The sequence below is a fragment of the Saccopteryx leptura genome, chromosome 3, assembly GCF_036850995.1.
Source record: "Saccopteryx leptura isolate mSacLep1 chromosome 3, mSacLep1_pri_phased_curated, whole genome shotgun sequence".
In the NCBI taxonomy this organism is placed as follows: Eukaryota; Metazoa; Chordata; class Mammalia; order Chiroptera; family Emballonuridae; genus Saccopteryx; species Saccopteryx leptura.
In genome coordinates, this window is record NC_089505.1 from 6,838,035 (window position 1) to 6,861,283 (window position 23,249).

The 23,249-nt window shown below is 53.1% G+C and overlaps 1 protein-coding gene across 4 annotated transcripts in view; it reads left to right on the forward strand.

Annotated features, from left to right (window-relative positions):
* FAM120B (family with sequence similarity 120 member B) overlaps window positions 1-23,249 on the forward strand; it is a 42,768-nt gene that overhangs the window by 13,889 nt on the left and 5,630 nt on the right. For 3 of the 4 annotated variants that reach the window (XM_066372866.1, XM_066372867.1, XM_066372869.1), the window contains 8 exons: window positions 2,748-2,928; window positions 5,888-5,989; window positions 7,006-7,178; window positions 8,608-8,700; window positions 12,565-12,771; window positions 14,012-14,120; window positions 17,514-17,606; window positions 19,419-19,470. In XM_066372866.1, the coding sequence (XP_066228963.1) occupies window positions 2,748-2,928; window positions 5,888-5,989; window positions 7,006-7,178; window positions 8,608-8,700; window positions 12,565-12,771; window positions 14,012-14,120; window positions 17,514-17,606; window positions 19,419-19,470 (1,010 nt within the window). Of the gene's footprint in view, window positions 1-2,747; window positions 2,929-5,887; window positions 5,990-7,005; window positions 7,179-8,607; window positions 8,701-12,564; window positions 12,772-14,011; window positions 14,121-17,513; window positions 17,607-19,418; window positions 19,475-20,213; window positions 20,224-23,249 lie in introns of those variants that run through there. The other variant, XM_066372868.1, reaches the window with a different exon arrangement.

Genomic DNA, 23,249 nt, shown 5'->3' on the forward strand with positions numbered 1-23,249 from the left:
TACTAGGTGAGATGTGGCCAATAGTTTTTGCCCCTGGGCCAGATTAGAAAGAAAACTTTTTTCACTGGCCAGACGAAATATTAAAATTAAAAAATGTTAAATACAAAACGATTCAACTAAACAAAATTTTATTATGTAATTTGTTTATGAATAAATGTGAGCGAAAAACATTTTTAATATACAATATTATTTTAATAAAAATATAATTATATGTTATAGAAATAGCTAAACTGTATCTCAATCGAAACAATATTTAATTCATAGAATGAGCTTGAAGGGGTTATATTGCAAATAAAACAATTATTTCGTTTTACAAACAGCATGGAGACGTTTTCAGTTATCAACTGCAGCTATTGTCTATGCTACAATGCCACTTGATTCAGCACACTTGACCACAAAAATAACGAATTGTTTGACCTCGGGTGCACACTGGCAAACTCCACCTAAAAGAATGTGGGTTTCACATCGACGCTAAATGTCAAACAGTTCATATTGAGTACAGATGAGTACAAAAGTTGTAAATCTTTATAATGGAATTCTTTTAAAAAATACAAAAGTATCGCGAATCCATTCGACCAATTATTGGAAGTTTACCCTGGATTAGTCACATGGGGAATTCTTTTCCGTGTATCACTATCTTCTTAAATATCTTGATTTTCAATAATCAAAGATGCTTCCGCTTCTGAGTAGCTGAGATTTTAAAGTAGTGGAGAATATTAAAAATTTAATCGCAGGCCGCATAAACTCATTATGTGGACCGGATTTGGCTCGCAGGCGCAGGCAGTATGTTGGCCATGTCTGTACTAGGTGATACTGAGCTAATTAGTAGATTAAAATTATAATTTAGAAAATTAATCTGAAAACCCTTAGCATACCCAGACAAGGCTATTACATCTCAAATTCTGTATAGTGGCCAAAATTTAAGACTTCTTGGTAGAGTAGATATAATTTATTACTTTGTAGATAAATTTGGCAGAATACCAGTTCATTTCAAATATCATAAAAATCAGAAATGGTGGAAGAGGGTATAGGAAAACAAGTCAGAAACTATTGCCTTAGAAGGACCATGAATCCATGACCGTGACATTTCTGATCTGTGTCACGAGGACCAGAGAACTAGGTCACTGCTGATGATCTTTGAGTATCAAATAATAGCTCTTTTAAATCTTTTTTCTTTTATACTTTATTGATCTTAAAGCTGTTTGTCTATTGGTGGTCTTGATTTAAAGACATTCTAGCAGTGACATAAACATTTTTTTGGCCCATGCAGCCTTATAACAGCAGTCAGCGCTGATAGCGTGCATGATATGCCAGGCCAGGGACACCACATGTGTCACCCCCTTCGTCCTCAACAGTTGTGTGAGGATGGTACTTTATTATACCTGCCTTGTATATGAAGAAGCTGAGGAATTAAAATTAAAACTCAAGTCTGCAGTATAAGTCAACATGACTAGTGTGTATAAATAATGAGATGGTCTGATTCCAAGAGTTTTTGGTGTTCCAAGTAGTAACCCTGATGCCACATTTTAAATGCCATTGACTATAGACTGTTTGATTTAATTTTTGGATACTAATGTAGATGAATTTATCCCTGCAGTAATAAGAATGTTCTTCACAGGAAAATAAAAACTGTGTGTAGGTTACCATAGCCCTTCTGATTTTAAGTTCCTATAAATGAGAAAGTGGAGTCATTTAAATCACATCTCATCACCTACCACATGCCCAGGCATAGCAGGACAGGAACAGATGGGTTCTCAACATGTGGTTTTCCCTCAGTAAGAAATGATCATGGATGTGAGGGCGATCTGGCTGCGACATCTGTCACCCCATTGATCGCCGGGTTGACTCGGCTGATCTGGCTGGCTAGGCGGATGTCCCCTTCCTCCCTCACCGCTCCATGTGCATCCTTCCCGAAGCTGCGCGCTCGGTCGAAGAGGACGACCTTCCCTGATAGAGGAGAGGACCGTTCTTCGGTCAAGGGTGTACCAGTAGCTGCGCTCCCCTGCTAGAACCCCCAAACAAGTCTCAAGAAATGATCAGCAGAGGAATGAGTGCGACACAGTTTCCCCTCCCGAGGAGTTTATAGTTTAGTGGCGAGAGCAGACGGGATAACCTCTGCAGAGTCCTTGTGAGCCGAGCCCCCTGATGACGGGGCAGAGGGTTTATGGAGAGGGGGGATGTTTGAGGTGAGCCGTCACGGGGAAGGGACTGGGGGAGTGGGAGGCTGGGAGGCCCAGGACAGAGTTGGTGGAGCACAGGCAGAGGTGGGAGCGGGCTGAGCGTCTCTAGGAGCACTGCCAGAGTCCGCTGTGCCTGGGACAGGTTCTGGGAGGGGTGGTGTGTGCGGGAAGGAGCGGGCCTGACAGAGGCCCTTGCCTGTGAGGGTGAGAGTTTGTGGCAGCTTTCGGAGGCTCAGAGGCGGGCAGTGATTGGGCCTGTGTTTCCGGGTGGTAGGGAGGGGCAAGACAGGGCTGGGGTGGGTCCTTGCTGTCGGGTGGACAGAGAACTGTGCTGCGGAGCTGGCCGGCACGTGTGGTGGGTGCTTGGAGACTGGAGTGAGGGAGCAGGAGGAGCCTGGCCAGAGGCCCTGTGGGCAGGAAACACAGAGGCCAGCTTGAGTTCGGGACAGTTCTGTATTGCTGAGTGCCTTGAAAGCACCGTTGTGTGACATACAGGTGCTGACTTTTGTATTTGAAGGTGGTTCTTTTGTTTTCAAGGAAAAACCCATGTGTCTAAATTCTGAATAGGTTGCGAGAGCCCGTCACGTGCAGGCGGAGAGCTACCTGGTGTACAACATCATGAGCAGAGGGGAGATCGAGTGCAGCAACACCCTGGAGGATGCGCTGGACCAGGCCCTGCCCAGCCAGGCCTTCGTCTACCGCCCCGTGCGGCAGCGGGTCTACTGCCTGCTGCTGGCGGAGGGCCGAGGTGAGTCCTCGTGACAGCACAGGGCACGGGCATTCCGGGGCTGGCCGGACGAGGACACGGGTGCGGTTAGATAGGCGTGCTCCTCTGCGGAGTCCGTGGGGGAGACAGCCACTGGCATCGCATAGAGTGAGGGTAAGAGCCACGGGCATCTGCATAGAGTGAGGGTAAGAGCCACGGGCATCTGCATAGAGCGAGGATAAGAGCCACGGGCATCTCATAGAGCGAGGGTAAGAGCCACGGGCATCTGCATAGAGTGAGGATAAGAGCCACGGGCATCTGCATAGCGTGAGGGTAAGAGCCACGGGCATCTGCATAGAGCGAGGGTAAGAGCCACGGGCATCTGCATAGAGCGAGGGTAAGAGCCACGGGCATCTGCATAGAGCGAGGGTAAGAGCCACGGGCATATGCATAGAGCGAGGGTAAGTGCCACGGGCATCGCATAGAGCGAGGGTAAGAGCCACGGGCATCTGCATAGAGCGAGGGTAAGAGCCACGGGCATCTGCATAGAGCGAGGGTAAGAGCCACTGGCATCTGCATAGAGCGAGGGTAAGAGCCACTGGCATCTGCATAGAGCGAGGGTAAGAGCCACGGGCATCGCATAGAGCGAGGGTAAGTGCCACGGGCATCTGCATAGAGCGAGGGTAAGAGCCACTGGCATCTGCATAGAGCGAGGGTAAGAGCCACGGGCATCGCATAGAGCGAGGGTAAGAGCCACGGGCATCGCATAGAGCGAGGGTAAGAGCCACGGGCATCTGCATAGAGCGAGGGTAAGAGCCACGGGCATCGCATAGAGCGAGGGTAAGAGCCACGGGCATCGCATAGAGCGAGGGTAAGAGCCACGGGCATCACATAGAGCGAGGGTAAGAGCCACGGGCATCGCATAGAGCGAGGGTAAGAGCCACGGGCATCTGCATAGAGCGAGGGTAAGAGCCACGGGCATCTGCATAGAGTGAGGGTAAGAGCCACGGGCATCGCATAGAGCGAGGGTAAGAGCCACGGGTATCGCATAGAGCGAGGGTAAGAGCCACGGGCATCTGCATAGAGCGAGGGTAAGAGCCACGGGCATCTGCATAGAGTGAGGGTAAGAGCCACGGGCATCGCATAGAGTGAGGGTAAGAGCCACGGGCATCTGCATAGAGTGAGGGTAAGAGCCACGGGCATCGCATAGAGCGAGGGTAAGAGCCACGGGCATCTGCATAGAGTGAGGGTAAGAGCCACGGGCATCTGCATCTGATCAGCCACAGTCAGCCTGTAGTCATATAGAAAAGGAGCATTGTGTCTATAAACTGTTATTTTTTTATTCCTTAAAAGGACTTGTGCTTAAGTGTGAAAACCCTTTTCTCCTGCAGGAGTTTAGAGATGGTAATTATTAGAAGATATTGTCTACTTACTCGCCCTTAAAATGGGGTTTTCATAAAATCTAATGCATCATATCTTAAAATATAAACAAGTTTCCCTTTCGGGTGTGTGTAATTAAGTGGAGGTATCTCCGTCTCTGTCTGTGTGCAGTGGTGGTGGCAGTGTAGGGAGAGGGCAGCAGGGAGGTGATCGTAGATGCTTGTTGGGCGTCTGCTGTAACACTGCCTTTCAGCATTTGCATTGAGCAAGGCACTCCTTAGAAAAGGACAACTATTAATGACATTTAAGATGCAGGAGGGGAGAGAGAAAGACAGCCTCTCAGATCCCACTAGGTAAGCAGCTGTCCCTCAGCCCAGAGTGACTGGCAGTGGGAACTCCTGCTTTAAAGTGAGACAGATGTCCAGTCAAGGTGCCTTTAACTCCGTGGTGTGGACTCTGAGCACAAGAGCCAAGCTCTTAGACTCGTGCAGCTATGGACACTGGGTCTGAGCAGAAGTACAGGCACTGAACTGATACTTGGATGCCTCAGAGTCCCCCTTATGGGGATAGTGTGGATAACTGACCTGTCGGACACTCCAGGTCTGACTGTTGGGGTGGGCAGTTGATATCATGCCCTCATGTATTTTCTAGTTGAACGTGTGGCATTTGGGTGGCTGGATGGCATTGCGGCCAAAAGCAGGAGAAATCACTCACCACTTCGCCCCTCCCTAGCCTCATACCTGTCCTTAAGTGATTCTCACTCTGTCCCCGGGTCTCAGTCTCCCTGATGACAGTCACTGTGGAACCTTTTCAATCTCAGGAGCTCGGAGAAGATGCTCCTTGACATCTCAGTAGCTCACAGGGCTGGAAGCGTGTGCAGGGGCCTGTCCCAGTCGGAGGGAGCGGTCCTGTCCCTGGTTGCTATCCCCTCACTCTCCAGTGGGCATTCCTGTGGTGGGGGCCCAGTCCTGTGAGTCAACAGTTGTGTCCAGGAGGTGCGAGCAGAGGAGAGAGACAGGCAGGTGCAGGGAGGGTCCCAGGAAGGTGGCCAGGGCCCCAGGGGCAGCCTGCTGTGTGGCTGCTGGAGAGGGTGGGCCTGAGAGCAGGGAGTTCGGGGCTGCAATGAAAGCAGCCTGGTGGCTCAGGACAGGCTAGGCAAGAATGCCCAGTGCAAAGTCCTCCTCCCGTCTCTGCTCTGCTGAGTGAGATACAGGGATGGACGTCACTAGTGCCTTTGCTCTGGGTGGTTTCTACCAGCTTCCCCTGTCTCGTGTAGGGAGAGCCTGGTGTTGTGTAACACAGTGAGTTTAAGACCAGAATGGGTTGTCACTCCACCCAGTGTCCCTAAAAGTGTTGTGGACAGTGTGAGGTAGGAGGAGGGGTGGGGCTCTTGTTTACAGGCCCAGAGGCCGGGGTCTGTTGAAATGAGCACATGGCCCTCAGATGGGAGAGCAGGAGGACAGGGTTCATCTGTCAGATGCTGGAGGTCCCTCTCAGTGACCTTGGACGTGAGAACGCACTGTGCTATCTGTTGGAACACCCCCCACAGAGTGGGGTCTGCTGCTGTCAGCTTGGGAGGACAGGTCCTCACACGCATCTCCTCGTCCCGCTCTCTGCTCAGATGACCTCAGCAGCAGTCCCCCCGTCCAGGAGTGGTTTGTGTACGCTGGGAACCCACTGAGACACCCGGACCTCGTCAGGCCTCTGCAGATGACCGTCCCAGGTACCGACGCCCCGTGCCAGCATGTCGTCCAGCTGCGCACTGTGTGGGAGGAGTCAGCGGAAACGCCTCCCAGAGCTGCCGTGCACTGGTTTCCACGTCAGCGGGGCCCCGGAGAAGGGCGGAGGCAGCCAGCGTGGGCTTGCAGCAGCCTGCTCTGGGGGGTCTGCTCACGGGTCCTGGCACGAGGTCCCCAGGGAGGGACCAGATCCCGTGATCTGACCCCCAGGGTCTAACTCACTGAATTTGCAGGATTTGGTTCTTGACATTCTGCTCAGATCACCTCTTTCCCACTACTGAAAGCATATTTTGATGAATGAAAAGTCATTTTATCTGGAAAACTAGGTTTTTTTCATGAGCTGTATCTTAGCACCTCTATGAGGGAGGGGGAGCAGGCCCCCCCCCCCCCCGTGAGCTGAGGTCTCCCGGCCGCGTCACCCCACACGCATGCGCTCCCGTGGTGGCAGGACAGGAGGAGGATGTTCCTCTCCTTTGAATGTAACAGCGTACATGCACGTGTAACAGACAGAGTGAAGCACCCGGAATTACATGAGGGGGTTAGTTTTCAGGCACGGGGCTCACGGGAGCCAGTGCCCGTCTCCTGGCACCATGGTGGCAGCCCTGGGGACGTGCAGTCTCGCTGTCCCTGTAGCGGTGAGACCACCAGTCAGGGGGAGAGCAGAGGGACGTCGAGCTGCTGCCTCGGCCCAGTTCTCCATGGTGGCTGTGACCTCGCTCACACTCAAGGGCAGTGCCCGGAAAACAACTCTGAAAAGCATTCATAATACAGGGCGCAGCACAGGTAGGAACACCAGTGGCAAGCTGTTCTCAGTGAGATGCGTGTGTGCTGGCGCCAGACCGGGAGCCCTGCTGACGTTGACTTCTGGTCCCTCTAGAGCCCAGAGGTGTATGGCCCTCATCCCCTGACTCTAGGAAGTGCGCTACCACTTGCTGGTGCAGAGAGTAATGGAAATGGACTTCATGGTGTATTTTGGGGGGGGGGGACTTTTTTAATCTAGGGGGAATGCCTAGTTTGAGACAGTTGTGGCTGAACCAGGAGCCTGGAACCCAAGTGCGGCGTGTGGACGTGCTCCTGGCCTGCTTCGACCTGTTCTCCTCGAGGGAGGAGCTGCAGGCTGTGGAGAGTGCCTTCCAGGCGCTGTGCTGCCTCCTCATCTACCTGTTTGTGCAGGTGAGCCTCGCTCCTTGTCGGCTCCTGTCCCGTTGCCCAGTCCCTCCCACTTCTGCCCTGTCTCCGGTGAGGCACAGCAGGGGCCAGTGGCTCTGTCACCTCTGTCCAGTGCCTGGTCCCCAAACACCAGCTCTTTGCCAAGCTCTAAAGGACAGTTCAGTGTTGTCACACGTGTGAGCAGCCCGTCAGCCTTAGAGGTGTGCGATGCATGTGTATGGAACAGGCTTGGGGAGTCCTGCTCATCAGCCTTAGAGGTGTGCGATGCATGTGTATGGAACAGGCTTGGGGAGTCCTGCTCATCAGCCTTAGATGTGTGTGATGCATGTGTATGGAACAGGCTTGGGGAGTCCTGCTCATCAGCCTTAGACGTGTGCGATGCATGTGTATGGAACAGGCTTGGGGAGTCCTGCTCGTCAGCCTTAGACGTGTGTGATGCATGTGTATGGAACAGGCTTGGGGAGTCCTGCTCATCAGCCTTAGACGTGTGTGATGCATGTATATGGAACAGGCTTGGGGAGTCCTGCTCGTCAGCCTTAGACGTGTGTGATGCATGTGTATGGAACAGGCTTGGGGAGTCCTGCTCGTCAGCCTTAGACGTGTGTGATGCATGTATATGGAACAGGCTTGGGGAGTCCTGCTCGTCAGCCTTAGACGTGTGTGATGCATGTGTATGGAACAGGCTTGGGGAGTCCTGCTCGTCAGCCTTAGACGTGTGTGATGCATGTGTATGGAACAGGCTTGGGGAGTCCTGCTCGTCAGCCTTAGACGTGTGTGATGCATGTGTATGGAACAGGCTTGGGGAGTCCTGCTCATTAGCCTTAGACGTGTGCGATGCATGTATATGGAACAGGCTTGGGGAGTCCTGCTCGTCAGCCTTAGACGTGTGTGATGCATGTGTATGGAACAGGCTTGGGGAGTCCTGCTCATCAGCCTTAGACGTGTGTGATGCATGTGTATGGAACAGGCTTGGGGAGTCCTGCTTTCCCTTTGCTTCTGCTCTCAGAGGGGATCATATTGTAGGGACCCCGCTTCCCTTTAAATGGGGTTCCAGGGCACAGGCTCCCCTGGAACTGGTGAGGTGGGTCATCTCAGGTGCCCTGTCTGCAAACCCTTGGGTTGCCAGCTCTGGAAATTTGTGCCCAAAACGATCACCTGTATTCTCTAAGACTCAGACTCAATCATAGCTCATGACTTATCCCAGCATTCTGGAACTTTCTTTCTTGCAAGATAGTAACCAGGCCCCTCTGTCCCTTGGCTCTGGGCACCTGGGGAACTTCACCTCAGGGCCTGTGGGCAGTGGGAGAAGAGACCCTCTCACCTCCACCATGTCTCTTCCCCCGTCTGCTGCATGAGGCCCACACTGTGTGTGTTGTGCTGGGCGTTGCCGCCCGTGTGTGCGAGTCTGGGCTGGGCTCTGCTCTCCCCCCAGGTGGACACGCTGAGCCTCGAGGACCTGCACGCTTTCATCGCTCAGGCCGTGTGCCTCCAGGGGAAGTCGGCGGCGCAGCTGGAAGACGTGCAGGTACTGAGTGACCAGGAGCCCGGGGCTGAGGACGGGCGGGCCTGACCTGGGGCCAGCGCTCGGCCAGCCTGGTGTTTCTGTCTTTGTCGTCTCTTTCATGATGCAGTGGTGTGGCTTCCTCCCTCACACGGCCGAGCCCACAGCCCTGCCCACAGCCCTGCCAGGTCAGCCTGGCTGTGGGAGGAGCTGGCACAGGCGGCAGCCGTGCTCGGGCAGGGCCGTCCAGGTGTCTGGGCAGCTGGGTCAAGTTCCTCAAGTGTTGAGGAACTTGAAGATATCCTAGTCATTTGAAGAGAACCTTTATTGATCTTTTCTAAGCCTTGCTAACTTTAGATATAACACCTTGTTCTAGTGTTAGGACACATCTTGTCCAGGGCCTCGTCCCCCTGACTAGTGTTGGCTCTGGGAGGACGGCCTCCCAGCCTGTGGTGCTCAGTGAGGGCGTGTGGTGATGGAGAAGGCAGATGTGTCCAGGAGATGCACATCCCGCACCCGTGTTCTCACCACTGCCATTCACGAGTGTTTATGCCTTAATGTCACAAAACGGCCCAGGCCCGGCCTCAGGGTTCCTCTGCAGCTGCAGGCTGAGATCTGAGTTCCTTCCGAGTGGGAAACCCCAGGTCAGGCCAGCTATGGCAGGAACTTCAGACTGTGCTCTGGAAACACGATTGGATAACGATGATGAGTTTATCTGGAAACATTACCTAATTGAATTAGTTTTTACTTGTCTTTCCAGTGAGAAAAACTAGTAAATTTCATTTCTAAACAACTTTTAATGCAATCTTAGAACGTTTCCATGCTGGGAGGGTTCACAGCCTGATGCTCACAGCGGTCCATCAGGTCCAGATAGACAGACAGGCAGACTGGTTTCTTTTGTATTAGCAGTTTTATTACAGCCTTTTGTTTAAAAAAGCAATTTCTAAAAGTGGATTTCTTTTCCTTTGACAACACACAAATTTAAAAAGTGCCTTTTGAGTTACTAGGTACATACTAGTTCTTAGCCTGGGCTGTGGCCCCAGCGCGTGACCTTCCCCCCCAAGGCCCCTGTCTGCCACCTTCCACTTGAGCCCTTGGCAGGTGCGAGCTGCTCGTGCTGTGGCTGGAGACCCACACAGTGAGGTCAGACAGCCGGCAAGAGAGAAAGAGAGCTCAGCGTGGAGGTCCTGCTATCTCCTGCTCCGTGGTACACAGGGGAAACTGAGGCAGTGTGTGATGCAGAGCAAGCTGGAGTTCACGTCTAAGGCTCTGTGCTCTTGCCGGCTGCATGGCTTTGCACAGGCTCTCAGGAACTCACAGCGGGAGTGATTCTTCTATGTGAGAGGTAGGGGATGTGACATGTGAACACCATCAACACGGGCATCACCCACCCCCCTGCTATTGGAGGAGCTGGGGCGGAGTCGGGGCCTCTTCCACCCGGACAGTGTCACCTCTGCCCGTGTCCAGGATGTGACCTGCGAGCACCATCAACACGGGCATCACCCCCCACCCCCCTGCTATTGGAGGAGCTGGAGCGGAGTCGGGGCCTCTTCCACCCGGACAGTGTCACCTCTGCCCGTGTCCAGGAGATGGACCCTGTCACTAGGAGCGAGGAGGGTTAGGGAAAAGACACTGGCACTGCAGACGTTAGTGAAACTTGAGTAAGGGGGGGACGAGGACTGCTTCTTATTTTATAGAAGGAAAGCCAGATGTATTTAATGGTGCACAAAGAGGGATCACGCAGGTGACAAGACTCTGGCCCCACTGGGGCACGGAGCGCAGCGTGAGACATGCAGCATGGCTCCTCCCCGGCTACGGCCGAGGGTTCTCTCTGGGTGCACCTGTCCCTGTGTGTGAGCTACAGTTCTGGGGCTCCAGGCGTGCTCATTGTCCTGTGAGGGGCTCACACTTAGCTCGCTCAGGCCGTGTGGAAACACACACACACGCAGATGGAGATGGACTTAGGTTAGAATCTGCAGAGTTAGGAGGGAAACTCATGGGAACAATAGACTTGATAAGAGAGCAGATATCTATCTTACAAAGTCCTGCTCCTGAAGTAGCTGTAAGTGGGAGGGTGGGTTCCTGGACCCTCTGTCTGTGCAGCTGGGACAGGTTTGCCTGACACCGTCGCACGTGAGCCTGTCCCAGGCTGCCCTGGCCTCAGCACCGTCGGCATGCAGCTCTTGTGAGCACACCACGCCTCGCCTGGGAACATACCGGACAGAGGTCATTAGCTACACCCACAGTGTTCTGTGGGACACGGTGCATGTCCGGAGTGTTCCGTGAGGTCCTCTGTGAGACACGGTGGCGGGGTTGTCATCCTGCTGTCCCCAGGCCACCCAGAGAGCGTGTCCACTTCTGTCTCAGAGCAGCTGTGGTTTAGATCTGCTCTTGCTGTCTTTTGGGAGAGAGCCAAAGAAACTGCGGGAGCTTCTTTGTCCACCAGGTTCCTATGGCACTGGGTCCTCAACACCAGCAAGACCATCATCCCCTTTGACTGCAGCCTCCTTCCAGACAGAAGGCGCCGGCTGTTAGAACCTTCTGGATTCATCTCTTAGCAGCAGGGGCTCAGGAAGCACTGTCCGAACTGCCCCTCACTGGGAAGTGCTTGGTCACTTTTGATTGGGAAATTAAAAGGAAAAGAAGTACATAAGTTAATGACAGAGACAGTTGTTATAAAATTGAAGCCACAGCACATGGAAGGTGACCTGCCATCAGCATTCCATATCATTGGCCTGAGGACTTTGAAGTGTGCTGGGTGCCTGGCTGATGGGTCACATACAGTGTTGTTGGTAGGTGTGCATCTGTGGTGTAAGTCACACCAGCATCATCAGCCCTCTGCTGTCAGAAGCAGCACAGATGGGCCAGTGGCACACGGGGTGCACAACAGGGTGAGCTGTGTGCACCCAGTTTCTGTTAAACCCCAGAGCCTGAGGGTTCGCTGCTAACCATGCCAGCAGCACCTTTGTTCAGAAGTTCCCTGGGGGCCTCAGGCAAGGCCCTAAGCCCCACTCTGCTTTATCATGATCGTGTGTGTTCTGGGCACTGAGTTACCTCAGGGACGGGCTCACTGTGAGGGGCATTCACATTACCTGGGCATGGCATTCTTGCAGTGAGGTTGCACCATCTGTTTGTTAATGTGCCCTGACCAGATGGTGGTGCGGTGGATAGAGCATTGGACTGGGATGCAGAGTACCCAGGTTTGCATCCCCAGGGTCACCAGTTTGAGCACGGGCTCACCAGCTTGTGCACGGGGTCACTGGCTTAAGTGCAGGATCATAGACATGTCCCCATGGTCGCTAGCTTGAGCGACTGCTTACTCTGCTGTAGTCCCCTGGTCAAGGCACATATGAGAAAGCAGTCAATGAACTACTAAGGTGCCACAATGAAGAATTGATGCTTCTCATCTCTCTCCCTTCCTGTCTATCCCTATCTGTCCCTCTCTCTGGCTCTGTCTCTCTGTCTCTGTCACAAAAATAACAATAATAATAATAATTGCTACTCATAATTAAGAGTGACCGAGTGTGATTTCTTGCAGCACACTGAGCCCGTTAGTACCTCGCATGGTGCTCTCTGGCTCCTCTTCCTTGGCCTTCGCTGTTAAAGAAAGTTTTTCAGAGCACAGTGCCCAAGAGACTGCTGAGGGCTCAGCTTTGCCTGGGGAGAGGCCACAGGTTTGCACTCACAGGGTCTGTGAACAGACCAGCCTGGCAAAAGGTCTGCTGGGTGACGCTGGGTGAGCAGGCTCCCCCGCGGATCACCTACCTCCACGCCTCAGTTTTTGGAGCAGCCGTGGTTGTGTTGCGAGTGTCCTGAGCCCGCGGGGGCACAGATGTCTGCTCCCCACGGTGTGGGGCTCCTCACCTCCTCCATGTCTGCTCTCCACAGCTCGATTACATCGACTCCAGAGCCGTGCAGCTGGGCTCCCTCCTGGTCCGCGGCCTGACCATGCTGGTGCTGGTCAACAGTGCGTGCGGCTTCCCCTGGAGGACCAGTGACTTCATGCCCTGGAATGTGTTTGACGGGAAGCTATTCCACGAGAAGTACCTGCAGTCTGAGAAGGGGTGCAGTACGGAGGCCCTTGTGGAGCAAAACGTGAGTTCACGGTCTCCACCTCTGAGCGGCTGGCAGGCTGGATCAGTGGCTCCGAGGCCTCGTGAAAACTCAGTGTCGGCCAGACAGCAGGCAGGCCAGAGGTGCCGAGTTCCTGTGGTCACTTTACTGCGAAAAACAGGCTTGCTCTAAACACTTGCTCTAAAGCCTGAGCACTTTGAAGGCTCTCACAGGCATTGTGGGCCTGCTGCTCATATCCTGTAAGGGACTGTTGTCCCAGAGGCCAGACCCGAGGTCCAGGCAGAAGCTGTAGGGCCGACATACCTTCTAGCTTCTGCCAAAATACTTCCACGGGATCAGACCTCAGTGGTGTCTGTGGGGGGAGGGCCAGGCTCAAGCCACCCAGTCTAGCTCGCTGTCACTGGTCAGCTGCTCTCCCTCCTCCCCTTCGTGAGCTGAGGACAGGCGTGTCCTACCGGGGACCTCTGCTGGCGTCAGGCTGATTCAGTGGGAATAGCGACAGTTTCTCATCTGAAAACACTCCTGACAGTGCAGCTGGGGACGTTGACAGCTCTTGGCCTCGTAACTACAGTGCTGCACAGTTCCCGGAAGGTCTCCAATGCGGCCTGGGTCAAGCTCGCTGGCGTGCAACAGCACACCCACAGGCGTGCGTGGCAGGCTCACTGGCCGGGGAGGGAGAGGTGCTTTGAGCTCCCCCAGAGAAAACATTTGGGGGTTGTTACCACGCTCATTTCTCACACACACCACAGGGCATCACAGGAAACGTGAAGTTCAGAATTTAGAACCATCAGAATGATGAACAGACCACAAGATCAGGATAGCAAAGGAAAATGTTTTCCGATTGGGCTGGTCACCACAGAATGGACAGAAGGCAAGTGCCTCTGAGTCATGGTCACCGATGACTAGCATTGGTGACCATGACTTCTCTATCTCTAGCATCTTGACCACATGCAAAGTGACTGCGTTTGCACCTTCTGGGTTAAACGAGGCAGGATGGAGAGTCGGTCAGGTGAGGCCAGGAGACTGAGTGGCTCTTCCTCCTGCTGCCTCCACATGGGAGATAAGGTTTAGGTGAGATTCTGTACTGTGACCTAGGTGTCACGACCGAACGTGGCATGTTTTAGAAGTGATTGTCTAACCTACGCGGCTGCTAGTGTTACTGTCCAGGGACTGGGACAATGGTCAGGTCCCGGGAGCCCATGGAGCCCACGCCCCACCCCGTCCCGAGCACCCACCTGTGTCTGATGCTGGTCTGTTGCAGAGGTCTTGGCTCGCCACGTTCCAGCAGCTGAAGTCGGTCGTGTGCAAGGCCTGCCAGAGGGAGGACCGGCGGATCGTCAACAGGCAGCTCTGGCGGCCGCACCAGTCAGGTGGGCACCAGGGTCCCGGCAGGGGCGGCCACGAGGCTCGTGACGTGAGTGACAAACAAAATGGGAACCGTCGGCTGCTACCCAGCGATTTCTATGATGGTTCCTTTAGGAAAACTACTTCAGAGGGTTTGTTAGTTGATGATAATTAAGAGCTGCTCTGGGGGCAGAGCCACCGTTCCCACGTCCCTAGGGACAGGCGTTGGACGGTATTTGTTTGACAGACGTTTCGGTTTATGTTTCCCCGTAATGTGTTCAGAATTACCTGACCAGGCTGTGGTGCAGTGGATAGAGTGTCAGACTGGGACGCAGAGGACCCAGGTTCGAATCCCCAAGGTCGCCGGCTTGAGTGCGGGCTCATCCAGCTTGAGCGCAGGGTCGCTGGCTTGAGCATGGGATCATAGACATGACCTCATGGTCGCTGGCTCGAGCCCAAGTTTGCTGGCTTGAGCACAAGGTCACTGGCTTGAGCTAGGGGTCACTCATTTTGCTGTAGCCCCCCTCCCCCCAGTCAAGGCACATATGAGAAAGCAATCAGTGAACAACTAAGGTGTCACAAGGAAGAACTGATGCTTCTCATCTCTCTCCCTTCCTGCCTGTCCCTATCTGTCCCTCTCTCTGTTTCTCTCTCTCTCTCTGTCCCTGTCTCTCTCACTAAAAAGGAGAAAACATCAAAATACAGAAAAAGTAGTGAGGAAGGAGAGGTAATATCTGGACGGCTGGTGCACTCTGCCGTGTTTCCTGCACGTTCGCTCCTGGCTGGTCTCCGTGCTGCCCCTGTCCCGACCCTCAGCAGTGCTCGCCCTGCCGCCTGGCCAGGTCCCGGTACCCCTCCTCGGAGCGTCACTGCCACCACAAGCACCCTGTTCACTTGCGGGGCCCCAGCCTGAGCTCTGAGGTTGCTTCCATGTTCCTCCTCACACATTTTGGTTTTATTTGCATCACTTTCTTAAAATGGAACACGATAGTTTACAGAATGATAGATTAAAATGCTCGAATTTTGAGTAGATATTGCCAACTTATTTTCAAAGACAGGTCAGTCCCTGTGTGGCCCGAAGGCAGTGGTGAGAGCTGTCTCGGTGTCCCCCTGGGCAGCATTGGGAAGCGTGTTTCTAGTTCATCTGACAGGTGAGAGAGCATAGCTCATCATTGGAGGCTTCTGTTCACCAGTGACTTTGGATGTCTTGATAATAGCTTATCCTATCAATGAGTGCAGTTACCATTTCACGGCCGCATTTGGTTCAGATACACATCTGTAACTACGGCAACCCCGTGTTCTTTCTTGGTGGACCAAGAGAACTCACCCCAACTTTCTAGCACCAGTTGTCCTCAGAGTGCATGACGTGAGCCTTGCAGGTGTCATTCTGAGGCCTCTGTGTTAGAGGTCAGGACAGCGTGGGGACAGGTGGGGGGCCCACTGCAGGGCAGTGTCTTCAGACAGCAGCAGGGCGAGAACAGAGCCCTCTTCTCCAGTGTCCCTGCCGCCCTCCCTCCTCCCCACCAGGCGTGGGGAGGCAGGGTTTGAGGCCACAGCTCCAGGTTCCTGCAGCGGCCCGGTCCCAGCGGGGCTGCTAGGAGAGCAGCAATAGGGTGGCCAGTGACTTGCAGACAGGGTTCTACACCTAAGCAGCCTCCCACCTCTCAAAGGACGAATGCTTGGACCAGGCCTGACAGGACTGTATGTGACAAGTATTGTCAAAGCCTTCGGGACGGCCTGTGGTTTCATGCTGTGGTCACTTTCGGTCCTTATGGCAAGTTACATTTGGTCTCTCTCATGGAGTTCACATACAGAGGGGGAGAATTCACTGACCCTGTCGTATTTATTCCAAGTTAATGAGCAGAACCATGTTTCAAGAAATTTGACAAGCTCATTTAAAAGATTTGGACACTTGTTTCTTTTTGTTCCTGAAGTCATCATTCTCTTCAGAAACATAACCTGAGGTTCTATGGTTAGTTCTCCTCTCTTTGCAGGAGGAAAACATAGGCCCCTGTGACTCTCCCATCCCTGGGTTTGGGGGGACCAGAGCCTGGGCCTGTAGACCTCCAGCGTGACCACACTGCACCCACATCTCCACACAGGTGTCCGAGTGAGGCTGCGGGGACGGGGCAGGTGTCTGGGACTCAGCCCTCCCAGGCAAGTGCTGCATAGCTAGCTCCGCTCCCACGAGTCTGCAGGGGCCCCAGCTGACCCCGTGCGCCCCCAGTGCTCTGTGCGCCAGGCGGGTGCTGGTGGCACCTGGGAGACGGTGCTGCCGACCTGTCCTGAAGCTCAGCTCACAGCAGCTCAAACCCCGATGCTGACCTCCAGCCAGGCAGGGGGCTGGGCGGTGAGTTCCGATGTGTCCGCCGTCCGGGTGCCGTGGGAGTTTGACCAGACCCCAGACGGCCACACAGAGGCACAGGCTAGGGCATCACAGAGACTTTATGCAGGAGTGGCACTGGCTGAGGCCTTGAGGGCTGAGTGGAACTCGACTCTGTGGGGGACGCAGGGACACTGCCCAGGAGGAAGGAGCTTAGGTGACCGCAGGAAAGTCTGGTTTCTGAGAGGCTGCCCGCAGCCGTAGTGACCGACGGGAGCAGGAGGAGGGGCTGGGAAGGGAAGTGGGAACCAGGTGTGGGAGGCAACTCAGTCTTGACATTTTCATCCACAGCAAACTGGGGAGCTTCTGAGGGTTTTTAAAGTGACCTGATCACAAATGTGGCGGTGCAGGGAACATTGGGAACAAGGCGGGTTGGAGGCCTGGCCCTGGTGAGATGCACACCTGCTCACAGCACACCTGCATGTGTCCACCCTGCACACACCAGGCCTCGCCGTCTCTTCCTCCTGGGAAGGGAGCCCTGTGCACCACAGGCACCTCCCCGTCCACAGCTGGGCAGGAGTGCACACACCACGGCTGGGTCACAGGCCAAGAGCCTCTAGGGAAACATCCCGTATTTTTTATTGCATGTAAGTAGGGTCTAGTCAGACTTTCTGTGTTAAATTCTCATAGAGACACGTGGTGGAGATGTCTAGGTGCAGGAGTTGAGGAGAGGGGATTTTCAAGTAAGACAATTATGTGAGGTACGTTTGTGGAGACCTCATCTGGTGTACGAAGTCCCTACACACCGATGGTGGGTGTGCTGGCAGGCGGCCTTCCCGCGGGAGGCGGCGTCCATCAGAACTGACCCCGGAGGCCCTGCCTTGGGGACCGCAGAGCACACCCAGGTCCTCCATCAGCTCCACCAGCGGCACAGGCCCCCAGGTGCACCCGGCTGCACTGGGGCCTGCATGAGCATTGTGGGCTCTCCCTGTGGCGTTTGGGTTTCAAAATTGCCGACCCCCGCTAGTCTTACACGTACATGTTATTTGGGGTTCGTCTGGTAGCTTGCTAATGTGCTGACCACATGTTCCCACAGGGAGATGGGGAAGACAGGGGCCCGGCTCCCACAGGACGAGCTCCGGGCAGAGCCGGTCTGGCCAAGGACAGCACTGGAGAGACCAGGGCCCAGGTAAGAGGCGCTGCCTACATGGCACTTGGTCAGCATGAAGCAAAGGGCACAGGTGTCCTGGGAAAACCCTGCTGGGCCCTTTATTCTGAGGGTTTTTAAAGACCTGCAGTTTAGAGGAGGACCTCATAGAATATTCATTAGCTTTTCAGGTGTGCCTCCACACTGATGGGCCAGGGTCAGGGGCCAGCACAGGTCTGGGGGTCGCCAGCCTGGGCCTGCAGTTAAAACGCAGTTGAGACCTCTAAGGAGGTGACACTACGTTGGGCCGGAAAGTGCTGGGGCTGCCGCAGGCGGGTGTGTGTGTGTGTGTGGGGGGGTGCAGCAGGCAGGCTGTCCCGTGTGTTTGCCACCCCTGGAGGGGAGCTCCCAGGGTGCAGGCAGGTGTGGGGGGGGGGAGTGGGGTACAGCAGGCAGGCTGTCCCCTGTGTTTGCCACCCACAGAGGGGAGCTCCCAGGGTGCAGGCAGGTGTGGGGGGGGGAGTGGGGTGCAGCAGGCAGGCTGTCCCCTGTGTTTGCCACCCACAGAGGGGAGCTCCCAGGGTGCAGGCAGGTGGGGGGGGGAGTGGGGTGCAGCAGGCAGGCTGTCCCCTGTGTTTGCCACCCACAGAGGGGAGCTCCCAGGGTGGAGGCAGTGCACAGGCTTCCTGATTCCAGGGCTTTCTATGCAGAGTACGTGTTTTATGTGCACGTGCGCACACACACGCACACGCACACACACACACACACGTTTTGATCACGGCTGGAACATTTTTTCAGATCAGGAGATCTGCTTTTTTAGTTTTAATTCCCATGATTGGATCATGTCCGGCTCGCGTGGCCAGCGCATTTCTTGCTGGGTTTGTCTGCCTTTGAGCACCTGTCTAGGTGCCTGGGAGACGGAGCAGTCGTGGGTTCCAGGACCAGGTAACAGCAGATGCCTCAGTGCAGGCTCAGCTCCTGCCCCTGGGCTCTCTCTCCTGGGGACAGCACTTTGCCAGCGGGTGGGTGGGGAGGGGCCCCGGGAGGTGTGAGCATCAAAGCTCTCTGACCTTTTAAAATGCTCAGCAGCCAACATGAGGACATTTTAACCTCTTCCTTTCTGGTGGTGAGAGGGGAGGTGTGAAATTCCACAGTCAGTAGCTACCGGTTTGCCTGTGATTGCTTCAGATTTTACTTCTCTGGGCTGATTCTGTGGGAGCAGGGACTGTTGTAAAACTGTCTGATCATCTGTGATAACAGGGCCCCTGAGGGCCTCACACTTGGAAGAGGTGTGAGCAACAAAGACCTTACCGCCTGCCCAGAGGGTGGGCGTCATCCACCAGGCAGAAGCAGGACAGATTTTGTGGGAAAAGTATTATTTGTCGAAGGTGGAAACATCACCCTTTTTACTTGTAGGGTTGCCCTGTCCCGGGAAGGCGGAGGGTGGCCAGCTGCTCCAGGGCGAGGCTGGGAACCCTGGGCTCAGCTGTAGAAAGAGCCCCCATTGCTTTTTTACACTTGGCAGAATGTCCCCGTGGCCATCTGCCTGTGTAGCTCCGCTCCTGCGTCCTTGGCAGCTTTGCTGTCTGGACAGAGTGCAGACAGTGGGACCCGGAGTTGGGAGCAGCTCAGCGGGCTCCTCCCACACTCATGGTGCCATCGCTCAGGTCGTTGCTTCCTGCTGTAGTGAGCGGGGACAAGGGTCCTGGGCCAGGCACCCGAAGGGGAGAGAAGGGCCCGAGCCCTGCAGACAGCTCTGTGCTGCCTGAGTGTGCTCAGAGCGTGGGGCTTCTTCTGGGTGGGTTTCAGACAGAGTTCCTTCTTAGGTCTGGTTTTCTTATCTGTTTGGTGCAGGAAACAGACAATACGAGCCTGACACGTGGAGAAGACACTCGTCGTCTTCTGGGTAAGTCAGCTTCACCAAGAGTGAGGAGACACATGTCTTTATAACAGACTTTCATATCAAGTGCCAAAGCCTACTGACATGCACCTCAGTTAACTTGGGTTCAAGAAAAGTCTGCTTTCTCCGGAACAAGTGTGGCAAGAGCAGATGTCTGGACTCAGAGTCCTCAGAGCCACATGCCCGTCTTATGTGGAAGGAGAGAGTGGCTGCAGGGTCCAGACTAACTGTCCACAGAAAATGAAAACACCCTTCAGTGACTTCTCCCTCATGCTCACAGAGCTTGGCTTATACTCAGAGGCTGTACCCGAGTCCCTGGCCACAGACAGCCATGTCAGCATCCCTGTGCCTGAGGGAGGGTGGAGTTCTTTATGAGCTGGAGTCTGGCTGTCCTGCTTAGTGTTGACATCTGGAGGGGTTGTGAGATCTTTGCCAGATCATCCGTGTTTGCAGATGTGACGTCCGATAGCAACACAATGTTCCAGGAATTGTGTTCTTATTACAAATTCTAACCGCACATCATGTTTCCAACTTGATCTTCTCTGAGTCCTCAGAAGTATGTGTATAGAATAAGAAGTAGCCCCCTTTTCTCCCATCCTGTGGGAGAGTTCACTCTGCGGACAGGCTCTGCCTGAGGGTCACGACACGGGGTGACTCCTGGGTCTCTGTGTGCCATCCCTGTCATCTCACCTGGGCCGGGCACAGCGCAGAGACTCTGCCGCAGAGCGAGTGCGACAGGCCTGGCCCAGCACTGACGCCAGGCGGCAGACAGGCGGTCTGCAGAGAGCGGACCTGTGACCTGTGTCCCCTCTTCACCTGGGAGCACTGAAGAGCTCTTATCTTTAAAAAAACCCCACTTAGAACGAATGCAGGTTCCGAGGCCGGCCCTCCTCTGCAGAGTGGTCCTGAGCACAGTCACTGGGTCACTGTCACGCCTGCAGGCTTGCAAGCTGCGTCACCCTGACTCACAGCTCAGGTGTGCATGGCTTCAGGCTCTGACTGGTCTTAAAATCCCATCTGGCATTTACCAAAATATAGTTCCAGTCTCCAGATATTTCAGTGCATTTGCATTTCTTACATGTGAAACAGGCTCACCACTTCCTGGAGTTCTTACCGATAGGAACAGGTCTAATGATGCATGTCTTGTGGGGCCCACGACCCTCTCTCCCAGCTTTGGAAATACATCTTTTCCTCCCTCTTAGGAATGTGTGCTGTCTAAATCTTAGCATTCTGTTCTTTTAGAGGCAGTGCTTTTATTTCTTTGCTGCTTATTTATAGAACTTTGAAATAAATCCGCCATTCCTTAGACCAGTGGTTCTCAACCTTTTTGAAGTCGGGGCGCATTTAAAATCCTACAAATAATTGTAGGCGCATTATATAAAAATTTCTGAGAACTATGTTATAATAATTAAGTCAAATATTAAAGAAATAAAAAGTTCAAGTGTGCTTTTATGGTAATTAAATGAAATAAATACAACAAAAATAAATTTATTCTGACATTAAAAAACATTTTTATGTTACATTTTTTGAGTTATGCTTTTTAGAATTTGTAAAAAAGAGGGGTTAAAAATAAAAAAATATATATCTTTTAATATATATAGATACATTCTTAGTAAGATTTAGTAAATTCGGCAGGTCCCGGCGCGAATGTGTTAAGTTTTTTCATTCTTGTGTTTATGAGAAACATGAGCCTGATGTTTCCTAGCAATTTCTTCAATGTTTGGGCATATATTTGAAAACAAACTCTCACTTCCTCATCAATTCATTGAAGAATTCCTCTCTTTTACTCTTAATTGTGTTGAGTGCAGAAAACCCCCACCATACATATCATCTTAACTTGACACCAAACAAAGGATAGAAGAAACTTGCCTCCAGTCTTTCTGGGGAACATGGGGGGTAGTGTAAACAATCCAGCACCACAGCTGAACAGCCTTTTGCAACCTAATCAGGCAAGTGAGGTGGGGGGTTGGGCAGACTGTCAGCTTACAGCCAATTCCCCACCCCTCTGTCCCCCCCAAAACTGAAACTCCAAGAACCCTGTTGGTTTTTTGGTCCCCAACAGGCACATATGTCTCTGGAATACCATTAGGGCACACCTGGGAATCTTCTAGGGCACACCAGTGAGCCCTGGTTTCACACTTCGAGAACCACTGCCTTAGACTAGAAGTCGACCTTCATCATAATCGTTTCCCTCCATACAGCTCAGTTCTAGGTTGTCAGTAAAACAAACGTGTGTGTTTAGTTAGCAAGTTAAACTGTGCCACTGAGTAGGTGTGATCTTTTTTTTTAAATTTTATTTATTTATTTATTTTTTACAGAGACTGAGAGTGAGTCAGAGAGAGGGATAGACAGGGACAGACAAACAGGAACGGAGAGAGATGAGAAGCATCAATCATTAATTTTTCATTGCGTGTTGCAACACCTTAGTTGTTCATTGATTGCTTTCTCATATGTGCCTTGACCGTGGGCCTTCAGCAGACCAAGTAACCCCTTGCTGGAGCCAGCGACCTTGGGTCCAAGCTGGTGAGCCTTGCTCAAACCAGATGAGCCCGCGCCCAAGCTGGTGACCTCGGGGTCTCGAACCTGGGTCCTCAGCATCCCAATCCGACGCTCTATCCACTGCGCCACTGCCTGGTCAGGCAGGTGTGATCTTCTTTATGTTTGAAAAACCAATGCAGTGAATTTTTTAAAAGCTCGATATAAGTTATCTCTATGGTCAAGTCTTGTGATGAAATTTCCATATATGTTTATTAATTTTAAAATGAAACTAAAACAAGATCTCTGTTATTCAAAATTAGATATTATGTCACACTTCTTTGGTTATTTAGAAAACATATCACCAACCAATATATTGGGTCTTTGTGAAGAAAAGGTGTTGATTTCATCCCATGCTTTTTCTGCATCTTTTGAGACAACCATGTGGCCTTTGTGCCTCATTCTGCAGTTTGTCAGGTGTGTGTGCTCAGCTGCCTGCACCCCCGGGTGAGCAGCACTGATGGGGTGCAGACCCTTCCACTGTGCTGCTGGGCTTGGTGTGCTAGGATTTGTTGGAGGTTTTGGGGTGTTTTTTTTGTATATTTCTGAAGCTGGAAACGGGGAGAGATAGACAGACTCCCGCATGCACCCGACCGGGATCCACCCAGCACACCCACCAGGGGGCGATGCTCTGCCCCTCCGGGGCGTCGCTCTGTCACGACCAGAGCCACTCTAGCACCTGGGGCAGAGGCCAAAGGAGCCATCCCCAGAGCCCGGGCCATCTTTGCTCCAATGGAGCCTTGGCTGCGGGAGGGGCAGAGAGAGACAGAGAGGAAGGAGAGGGGGAGGGGTGGAGAACCAGATGGGCGCTTCTCCTGTGTGCCCTGGCCGGGAATCGAACCCGGGACTTCTGCACACCAGGCCGACGCTCTACCACTGAGCCAACCGACCAGGGCCTGTTGGAGGGTTTTTATATCTGTGTTTATCAGGGATCTTGACCTGTAGTTATTTTTTCTCGGTAGTGTCCTTTTCTGGTTTAGGTGTCGGAACTGTTAGCCTCATAAAATGAGTTTGAAAGTGTTCCTTCCCCTCCAGTGTTTTTGGAAGACTTTGAGAAGGTTTGGCATTAATTCTTTTTTAGATATTGGGTAGAATTCACCAGTGAAACTGTCTGGTCCTGGACTCGTTTTCCTTTGAAGGGTTTTGTTTGTTGGCTCAGCCTCCGTCCTCACTGCGTGGCCTCTTCCAGTTTTCCACGAGTTGGTCGGGAAGGATGCCTGTTTCTGGGAATGTGTCCATCTCTTCTGGGT